Raw genomic sequence first — 11,292 nt, 5'->3', positions numbered from 1 at the left:
GTCCAAGAGAAAGGGAAGGAGGGGAGATGTCTACTCACTTAAGACCGTTCGTGATTCCCACCCGTGAATCACTTCACGAAGGAGCCTGTAGATTCTTTCAAGCTATAGGACCAGTCGAGAGCGATAGAGAATAAAAGGCTAGAAGTCGACTCAGATTTATTTCAAGGTCGTATATGTATGTTTAGTATAACCGCCACTTCAAATCAATTGAATCAATGCAAGCAATGCTGTTCCCACATGCCTATTCATTCATAACCAAAGCTCTTCAAATAAATCTCCTCGGTACTTGAACTTGATTCTTTAAAGCCGGGAACTCCATTCAATTAGCCGGGCATAAGCTTTGCTCATTTTCTCTTGATACGCTTACCTTGACCCTTTAGGTTTTTCAAGAAGTAGACACGGGCAGGGAAATTCCTAGCTAGGTTCTTCGTCTCAGTGCTCTCTCGGCGGCCAGCTCGTCAAAGTACCAAACCCTGGCTTTCTACCCTGAACATTGGGTATCTTCTTCTGGCCCCTTGGGGGCAAGTGAGAGCACTAGATCGAATACACAGGATTGTCCATGTTTTTTACCTTAGCTCTACTTCTCTATTTTTCCTTTTTACGATTGTTTGCTTCCAAAGGCTTACGCGGGACAGCAGTTCCATTCATCATCATAAAAGAGGAACGAAGATTCCCGATTGGGAGGCCTTGCCGCATGCTTCGTTTCCATTATCGCAATTCTATTCATAATTTCTTCCTTCACCATCAGAAAGATGGACAGATACGAGAGAAGAGGAAATAGAGGCCAAATCTATTACTAATTTAGTTGCTGCTGCAACGCTGAAATATCTACTGATATAAAAATATAGAGCTATAATGTTGTTTATACCAAAGGTATTTTTTTTATACAAACTAAAAGAAATCTCAGAACCCTGTAAACACCGTAAAGCCAAATATTATAGACATCTATCATACTCGCTGTAAGGTATGAACGGGCAGCAGGGAATCGAGTGAATGACCTTAACGATCGTTTTAGAAGTAGCGCTTTACTAGCCTGACGACTCAAAGCAAGGTCGAAATCCATCCCTCTTTTTAAAACTGATTAATTAACGACCCACCAAGCAAGGGCACGTTGCGCGGTAGTAGCCAGTTCAAGGAAGTGAAACTAAGACAGGAAACTCCCCCTTTTTTTGACTTTTTAGTAAGTAAGACCCTGTCCTCTTCCCTTTCGACATCAAGATAATTGACGAAGGTGGTGCTTTGAACATTTTCGCTGAAGTCGAAAAGATAAACATCTACCCGGTATACCAGCAATCCTTCTATGCGGATACCCCTTTTTTACTCTCAACCATTGCCGAGAAGAGAAAATGCTCAAGGTTCTATATATTCTTTCTTTATTCAATTCATTCCTATCCTTTTTGTTTTCAGTCCCGGGTTTCCTTTCCTCTCCAAGCCAATCAATCGCCTTCTTAGTTAACTGCGGAACCCGCCCTTTAGCCATCTATCTTTAGATACGGAGGGCTTATGAGTCACAGAATTTGAAGCCCAAAAAACAAGGTAAGAAAGGTGGGGAACAGCGGCCTCACACAAAAAGATTTGTCTAAGCAATCTCAAAGAGATTTTCAATAAGTCAATACCAAGATTTTCTTTCTGCGCCTACTGATGTGATGATAATTCAGAAGCTTTTTTGCAAAGAAGAAGGGCCCTGTTCCTACGGGTTCACGTGCTAAGGCTTCACTAAAAAATGCTCTTTTTCAAGAGAGAGGTTTAAGGCGCATTAATCACGCCTTGAAGGAGGGAAGTAGTGGAGTAGGAGAGGTAAAGATGGATGGGAATAGATAAGTAAGAGAGAGGGCGACACCAGCTAGCAGAACGGACGGAATGAGAAGAAATCCCCAGGATGGAAAGAAGCTTGAAAGAGAGAACCAGGAATGAAATAGCGAGACCAAACGAGCAAAAAGCCACGAAGGTAGACGATAAGAGCCTAAGACTTTATGCGATAGGGTAGAGCCCTTGATCCTTTCAAGAATGTAATTATCCTTAATATTAAGGAGCCAATTTAGAACCTTTATAGTAGATTAAAAGAAAGAACAGACTCATATGAAAGTTCCCCAGAAAAAATGGCTGTTGTTGAATCAGCTGTGAAATACGCTCTTGCTCACGAATCTGCTGTTCTAGCTCAGACCAGGCTATCTCCGAGAAAATAGGGGTCCCGAACGGGAGAAGAATAAGGCAGGCTGTCCTTTGACTAGTTTGTTGTTTTTTCTGGGGAATTTGCTTGTCAACGAAATTCCACTCATAAGTAGGTTCACATCGTGATCTAAGTTCCATTTCCCATCGAGAGGTTATGATACTGGTAAAGAGTCCTATCCTTCTCCTTGGGTTATGAAATAATTCAATAGCTCCGGGCTCCCTCACTGCATTCCAAGGCAAGCTCCTACTAGATCCTACTATTCCTGATATTCCTACTGGATTTGAGCAACTCGAGTATGAACACTGTATCGCTATGCCCCTCGCTTAGCCCCGCTCTTTGGTTTAGGATGGATCCGGACTGGACTAAGCTTGAAGATCTAATTACGGACTGGAAGCGAAAATACCGTAAAAATGGCTTCTTTCTTCGAGGACTCTTTTGTAATAGCTTGATGAGCCGAACCAACAAGAGATATTACGTTCTACCCTCTGCTTCGAGCCCGGCCGAGAGTGAGCTTCCCGATAGTCTCTTCCTTCCTAGAAATAGAACTCTAACTATCAAACCCGTCCCGTCTCCTTACTCGAGATATCTGAGATAGCTCCGTAAACTAATAACTTATAATAGACGAGCCCATTATCCTTATGTTCCGAACTTGCTTCTTGGTACAAGGGGAGGGGCGCAGAATTCTAGTTATAGTTCTTCTTCTGCCTAATCTTTAGTACCGCTTTGAGATTGAATCCTTAGAACCATGTGCCTAAGAGGGCGAGGACCTTTATAGCCATAATTCTTCCCCCGGTTCTACCTCCTTCTGCAATAGTGATCTATCCCGTCAATCCCACCCGCGAGCTATCCATTCTAACCTGTCTTTGCCTAGCAAGATACGTCTAGTTCTCCCTCCGCTTGCCTATCTCAGTAGGAAATTGGAACAGTCTCCGATTTCAAAGAAAAAGCTGAGGCGAGAGCTATACCTTCTGGAACCGGAGCAATAACTGCTATAAAGTAAGGAGATGCGCAGGAACGATCCCTAAAAGCAAAGGCTAGGAATGCTCCACGACTAAGTATACCCATTCAGACTCGCTTTTGTTCAATTATAAAAAAATAAGCACTTTGATGAAGATTTATAGCATCATTCAAGTAAATACAGATTAAGATCGTAGAAACATGAGCTTGTGATATAGCTACACCTAATTCCAGACCGGTTAATGCAAGAACTATAAATAAAGGACCAAGATCCCCTATGAAATAGAAAAGATCATTCATACATAGCATAGTCCAAGCGAACCCACTTAAAATCTTTACTGAACTATGACCGGCCATCATATTAGCAAATAAACGTATTCCTGAGCTTAATGCTCGAAAACAATAAGGGATTAGCTCAAGGAGTACTAAAAAAGGTGCTAATGGCAGCGGGACTCCCGCGGGTAATAAGAAGCTTAAAAAATGAAGCCCATTTTTTTGAAATCCCACTATAGTAATGCCAATAAAAATCGAAAATGAGAGACCCAAAGTAATGAGAAAATGACTTGTAACTGTGAAGCTATAAGGTATCATACCCTGGGGATTACAAAATAACGAAAAAGTAAAAGTGACCGAGATGCGAGGGGAAAACTTTTGTTTAACATTTCCGGAAAGACCACCTATTTGTTCGTTTACCGGGTTCAGCACGAAATCATAAATAAGCTCTACCAAGGATTGCCAAGCATTTGGTACTGAGTTTCCTCCTCCCTTTTTAGTAACAAAATAAACCAAAAGTAGGACCAAACTGAGAGTTAGTAGCATAAAAAAAGATGGATTTGTGAATGAGAAATAGAAGTTTCCAATTTTCATAGGAATCAATGGCACAATCTCAAATTGATCAAGTGGGCTTTCTAAGAGATCCGCATTCGTATTCACTGCATTATTCGTATTCACTGCATTGGAATAGGCTGAACCCCCTACAATCTCGTTAAATTGTTTTAGGGCAAAGTCATAGTGCTCACCCTGTTTGTCTTTTAAATGTTCTAAAATTTCTCCGAGAAAACCCGTGTTGTCATCATCATTATGCAAATTTTCTGTGATTGCGAGTAATTTGTTTTCATCTGAACAATGATTTTTGAAGACTTTTTGAACGGACTCAAAGATTTCACCCCTTAGGTGGTCTGCTATATTTTCAAAAGTCGTAGAAGTAGTAGGGTCCAGACCTTCAAAAATACCATGATTATTCAAAATACTCGAAACACTCCCATCAACCTGAGTACTGGACGACCGAAGACTAAAATCGCCAATAGTCGTAGTAGATTGATTCGTAGGATTTAGAATCCCAGTACTACTAGTTCCGAATGAACTACTAGACGAAGGCGAAGCTATATTACTGGAACTGGAACTTGAGTTCAGACTAGCTTCATCAAAGCGGAAAATGCGTCGCACCATATTTTTTTTTTTTAAGATGATTCCCTCAATACAGCTTAAGTCAAGCCTGTACGAGTAGTGAAGAAGTCTAGAGATTTTAGTTGGTTGTTGACCAACGGAAAGCATGGGAAAAAGATAAAGATTAGTTAGATGTAGCACACACTTCAATCCAAAGAAGCAAGACTTTTTCTTTCTATAAGAAATTACGTAATCAGGGTTAAAGCACATACATATAGAAAGGTGTAAAGGACAGATGTGTCAGTTAATAAAAGAATGACTTACGTGCAGTACTGGTACGAATTACTTTATTGAATTAGAAAGCCCCTCCTCTAATTACGAATGGATTCGATCCATTAGATTGACTCTTTTCTTTCTTCTTTAGATTGCACGAGTTTTCTGTTCTGAGCCTTAGTTTGCGCCTGCCTACCTTTCGCCTTTGTCCACTAGACAAGCTTTCTTAAGGATCCATCCCCATAGTTTATTATCATATAAGATGAGTGGAACACCCGTTTATTGAGCATTTAAGGCCTTTTAAGGACTTGTGAGGTATTTAAAAATCGGAATTTTAGGTTCGATCCGTTAGGTTGACTCTTTTCTGTCTTTGTTAAGTAAATAAAGACAGAAAAAAAAAGAGATTATTTTTTGTTTTTTCTTTGCTGTTATTATAGATAAGGGTATGCCTTTTTATTCTTATGGCCATCAATTGGCCCGCTCCCACAAAAAAATGTTTCCTAGGCAATTTGGCCACATGCAATCCATTCCTTTTTCCTTTTCTATCAAACCCTCACCATGGCACTCTAGATCACTTAAGGGGCTGGACCCACTTATTCGAGCACGCGATGTGTATTACAATGACCTTCAGTCGACTAAGAAGGTGCATCATATTCGCAGCAAGCCAGCCTCTCTTGCCTACCCCTAAGTCCTGTCTGCAGTAGCTGCTTCGCTTCTATTATAGATGACCGAAGAGCGGACTTCTTTCCAACAAAGAGAGGAAGTTTCGATTCGAACAGAGAGATATGTCGGAATTAGCTCTTGGGAAAGATAGAAGGGCAGGGCTTCCATAATTAAACCAATGTGGGAGCTACTTATAATAAGTTCCAAAACCTTGAGATGAAGAAGGGAAAGCGTAAGTGAACTCGATCCAGTGGAGGAGGAAGCTCGGTTCAGTCCTTGCAGATCTTGACTCACTCACTTCCAGAGTAGAATACGAAACTCTAGTTGAAGGGGTATTGGCCATTATGAGTAGTAAAGGCTACTATGAGCAGAAAGGGACTACTTGGCTCGATCGAGCAGCACCTACACCTTCTCGCGTAACGACTTCTTTGAAGCTAGGCTAGGATCGGATCCAATTCTAGGAGCGATGTCAGACCAGTAGACCCAAGTTATGCCTTTGATCTAGTCGGTTTGAACACATTGTTCTCTTGAAAGCTTATTAGGAAGCTAAGTCTTTACCTTTTCTTTTCTCAATAGGAGGTCTTGTGCCGTTGGACCTGCCCTTTATGCAGCAGTAGTTTCGGTTGAACTGGACATTGCTCCCGCTATTGGTAGGCTTACTCGACTAAGAATTCAAGGAAGTGAACTGGCGGGACTCTGCTACTTACGAGGGTTGATGTGGAAGAAGGGGCGAAGAATCCTCTGCTGATGAAAGATATGCTGAGACAAAAGCAAAATAGGAAGAAATACCTGCTAGACCAGAGACTGGGGGTTCTTTTTCGCGTAAAAACCTCCGGTAATATAGTATTTCCAAGCTAGGGGTATTGTTGTTTATGCACAAGGTTTTTCTCCTCAACCAAAGCATGGGTCAAAAAGGAAGAACATGACCATCAGCAAGAAAGGGCGTCCCGACGTCGACTCCGAAAGGAAGCTCGCGAGAGGGAAAGAGAGGAAAAGAACCAATGATTCACCTATATGAAGCTGAAGAAAGCATTAGAGTGAAGATCCCCTGCTTAACCTGAAATGAAACCTCTCAAGCCAGGGAAAGATTGACCATCGGGTTTATTTCCGAGTCAGGACAGAAAGAGTGACTACTCGATAGAAATGCCCCTATGAATAAGGGAAGTTACTAGCCTTCTTTCTTAGGCCAAGGAAGGAAAGCACGGTAGAACTAGCGTAGCTGTGGGACTCTCGCTAGTATTGACCTCCTGGACTAGTACCGATGGTGGCTCCATACGGGTAGACGTAGGCCCTGAAACCATAACAAAGACAAGACAATTACAGGGAGGACGTACGTGTTCTCGGGCGAGTGCGGACTCGGTTAGTATACAAGATCATCAACAGAGTAATAGGATGCATCTGCTGAAGCCAAGACTCATGTAACAACAAGCTGGACCGAAGCTCAGCCATAGTTGGTTTTGGTCGTTGAAGCTTCGCCGTAGTGACCTTTCATAGTCCGAAGGCAGGCCAGCAAGAAGGAATGTAAACATATCAGATTGGGACACCGGTGCATTGATAGATGCCAAGGAGTCACAACTGTTCTTGAATGTACGAAGGTAAGCCGCCATAAACGGATTTCCTTTCTTCTCTCTTTCACTATCATGTTCCTCACTAACCCGAAAGAAACATATTTATTCTTTTCCGGCGGCGAATAGTCTGATATAGGCGAAAAGTCTCAGAAAAGATTAGGGGATTTATTAAAATATCATATATTAAGAAAATGAAGCAGCTATACTTGGAATCAATGACGAAGCTGTTGTTTTCTTAAAGCATGGATGCTTTGTTCCAAATAGTGATAGGGCAAAAACAGGGGGGGACGAGGGAATTAGAAAAAATGCAAACTGTTTCTACTTTTCGTAGGCATTTCCTAATTTTTTTACAGCAAGCAAACAAAAAAAAAGTAAATCCAACAGAAATCAGGGATCGATTGATCCAAACGTTCGACTGTAAATCGATTATTATTGCTCAACGAAATCATCCACGGGGCCTCAACTTTGATTATATTATCGGCGTCAAATGTACCGACGCATCAAAAAATACGGTGAAGCAAACAATAAGAGCTTTGTTCTTCGAATTCGAAGGACAACTCTGTCATCAATCCTCCATATTCTTCTCTTCGGCATAACTGGTAAGCAGCATACTACAGCAATAGACCAGTCCACTAACAGCGGTATACAGTAAGTCAGTATAAGTCAGTACAGGAAGGGCACGCGAAATAGACAACTACTTACTAGGCTAGGGTAGTCGTTTTTTCATCTTCCCTTTATTTTACTTTACCCTAGTGGAAATTCTTTTTTCAAAGTTACTAGGTAATTAGTGAAGAGGTTTATAAAAGTGACAAGCTTGGTGGAAAGCTCTTATCTTAGGAGGAAAAGCTAAGTATGCCCGAGTAGTCTTGATATTGGTTGGTTTGAGGTTTCGTTAGTTTTATACTAACAAGCAAGCTTCGGCGACCGCTCGACCTAGCGCGTTAGCCCCAGTACTATAGGGAAGGCCTATGCGAAGAAAAGGCCTGCCCATCATCAAAGCAAGCCCAAGTCCATGCAAGAAGGCCCTCCAGATCTGTCCAAATTCAAAGCCCGTCAAAGGCATATGAAATCATGCAAAGGATCCGAGCCCATCCAAATGATGTTCAGCGGGCTAAACCCAAGTAGCTCTGGCCCATGATCCAAGAGACCCGAAACTCGTTCATCATGCTATCCTTACCTTCTAACTAACCTCTTCGATTTCGCTTATCCTAACAGTGATTGATTAGGCCTAACTGTTGAAGCTGGTTATGCAAAGGTTGTTCACACAGGCAGTGTGGCTTCACTTTGTAGTTAGTTTGCTCATTAAACAGGCATGTATAGTACTCAACTGCGGAAAACTCATAAAAATGGTGCCTATCATCAAATTCGTGCCGCATGGCGGGATTACTCTACTTCTACTCTATAAATAGAAACTCGATAAGCCTTCGAGCTCTAAAATAAAATAAAAAATTATTATTATGGCAGCTCTTGCAGTTTCAGAAAGGCTTTTTCAAATTTCACAAGAAATCCAGGAAATCGAGAATGAGCTGGGTCAACGCCGATTTGCCTTAAGAGCCTTTTTGAGGCACCTGCGTCCGGCGAGCCCTGCCGTCGTAGGAGACCGCATGCGCGCGGCAAATGAAAACATAATGCGCCTCGAGACGAGACGACAAATGCTGCGAGATGAACAGCGAGCGCTCATTGTGCAGGCTGTCACCCTCGGCGACCGGAGAGACTAAGAAAGAATATAATAGTTACAGTCTCTTCCGTTGTGGAAGTTTATTTACAGAAATAAAGGAGTTCCATATTGTACTCCCTATTTGCTTTTCTAGTGCTACTTTCCTTGAAATAAAGATCGTTGATAGCCATAGCATTTTCTCAATAAAGAAAGTGAGTAGCAGTGTACTGCTGAATTGAACTTTCTTGTATATTGAATTGACAAATTACTAATGCCTTAAGCTCGGGATATATATATAAATTCTTGGAAAGATTATAAAACTCATGCAGTCACCCCTTATCTTACTTACTCCATTTCTTTTGTCAGGAATAATGGCCTTAGATAGCGTTTATCTTATCTTTCAAAAGACCTTAAGCTCGCTATATTAACCTATAAAAGTCTTCCGCTTTCAAATGTTATCTTTCGCATGCCTTACGAAAAGCATTTCAAAAGTGTCATTTTTTCTGTATTTTTGGTTGAAAAAGCAAGAGGAAATGGCACATTATTAGATAAATAGTGCAGGCATGTGTTGCACTTTTTTCGAAATCGAAAGAGCTCTTTTGAGGGGCGCAGCGGAATTCATTCAGAAAGCAAGACAGAATAGGCTCTTACTGCTAACGAAAGAACTTCCCTTAAATCAAGATATTAGCTGTGGGACTTCGGTGCCTTAAGCGGAAGAGGGGATTTCTTTCTGGCTGCTACGCTCCTTTCTTATTCTCTTATTCTTTTTTTCTGTCTCTGAAGTGAGTGAAGTCAAGCTAGCGTCAGCAAATCGGACATAAGCAATACACCCCGTCCTTTAGAAAGACGATAGCGATTCTCTTCCAGTGCTTTAATTAAGAGAAAAAATAGTAACCTATAAGAAGAAATTTTAGGAATACCCGGAGCCTAGCTCTATCGGAACTTACCTCAGCGACTTCCTATCGGCTTCGAGCTATTATGCCCCACTAATGAGGAATAGGCAACTAAATCGAAGTCTTCATTTCCGGCTTTCGTAACTCCCAGGTAACTTCACCCTAAGCCTACTATACCATCTCCCGCTTCAAGGGCTGCTCTGCTCTGTCTGAAGATAGGGCTTTTAGTATAATATCAAGACTGACCTCCTGCTTCTGACTATGACTGATTTGCTGATGTTGAGTTCTAAATGCTCTAGCTTGATTCTCAACTCTTAAGAGGGCCTTTAAAAAGACTTAGATCGAGGAATCTCAGCAAACATAGGCATTTAGCTCAGATTACGCATCTCCGACTGAAAACTGAGGAGCGCAGCAAGAGAGTGAAAATCGGTAAGAAATTACTTGACTTCAAATCAGTCAATCCTAAACAAAATATACTGATTACAGGCTCTACTGAAATACTGAAACGAATGAAATCGAAGTCAATCTTACTCAATCCTGGAAATAGGAGTCGAAAGCCAATCATTTGAGATTGATGCTTAGGCTTCTTCCTTAGCAAAGAGAAAGTAAGAATTTGAGATTTATCCCTCTAACTCAAGAAAAAGAGCTGCAACTATTTCCTCAGTCTGACTTCCGTGGAAGTCTAATTGATTTCATTCCTAGGTAGAATTGGGAGTTGAAAGCCAATAGGATTGAAGTCAGATTCTTTCTCTTTAAAGTTACGATTGTTCGAAGTTCAATTTGATCCGGGTAAGAAGACCTAAAGGCGGCCAAAAGGTTCTTGGGTTTCTTACGCTTTTATCTCTGTCTCTGCTGTAACTGCTAACAACAATAGCAATTTATCTTCCTTTCTGGCTTAGCCTGTTGCGTAACCGAATGAGTGTAACGAAAAGATACGTGAGTTGAACATAAAAGCTCTATACTTTACAAGCAAGAGATTGCTTCATTCAGGACAGAAAGTTCCTACAATACTAAAAAAGGGAAAGCTAAAGCAAAAGGGCCAAGAAAACCCCTGCGAAAGCGCATACGAATTATTCCTTGCGCTGCATTATCGTATAATAAGATAAAGGCCAGTCACTTCGACTCCTTAAATAGTGGCAGCAGGTCTTTATCCTTCGCTTTGGGGTTGAGTTTACGTGCCATCTTCAGCCTACCTAGGAAAGGGCTACCTTTTTAGTAAAGCATTTCCCCCGGAAATAGCCTTAGCTGGATTTCTTTCTTCGTAGAAAAGTGGCAACAAGCCTTCGTATAGGGCCAGGGCCGCTTAGCTGCATCCTTTAGCATCCTATGGGCCTAGGTCAGTCAACTTTTTTTATTATAATAATTTGGTCTCCTGCCCCGGGGCATTCCTTTAGTAAGTAATCCGTGCAAATGAGGGCCTAAGGCTATTCCTTGCTGCGGAGCTAGCATTCACACCGCTTTCCTCATGTCAGCAAGCTCGGGGTCTAACCTCATCCTAAAACGACTTCTCCAAGCCGTAGACGGAAGACCAATAATGATACATCCTTAGCTATAGCTATGGGAAGAAGTACGATGCTTGTAGCCAATTCTACCTCTTAGCGAGGGCTTGACAGAGTTCTAATAGGGGATTCCGGTATATCGTATAGTTGTTTAATCTTGCTTTTAGGAGCGCTCTTTTCATCCAACTCTTTATTGAATAAAGAAAGAGATTGAGGAGCGTAG

The 11,292-nt window shown here is 41.6% G+C and overlaps 1 protein-coding gene across 1 annotated transcript; it reads right to left on the bottom strand.

Moving 5' to 3' along the window:
* Positions 1-3,238: 3,238 nt before the first annotated feature.
* On the bottom strand, positions 3,239-4,579 carry atp6 (ATP synthase subunit 6). The gene has a single exon. The coding sequence runs from the start codon at positions 4,577-4,579 to the stop codon at positions 3,239-3,241; it is 1,341 nt and encodes a 446-aa protein (YP_009430479.1).
* Positions 4,580-11,292: the final 6,713 nt, after the last annotated feature.

The sequence above is a fragment of the mitochondrial genome of Solanum lycopersicum (assembly GCF_036512215.1).
Source record: "Solanum lycopersicum bio-material TGRC:LA1421 mitochondrion, complete genome".
NCBI classification, from domain to species: Eukaryota; Viridiplantae; Streptophyta; class Magnoliopsida; order Solanales; family Solanaceae; genus Solanum; species Solanum lycopersicum.
The sequence above is the reverse complement of the archived record's forward strand: the minus strand, read 5'-3'. Positions and strand labels throughout refer to the sequence as shown.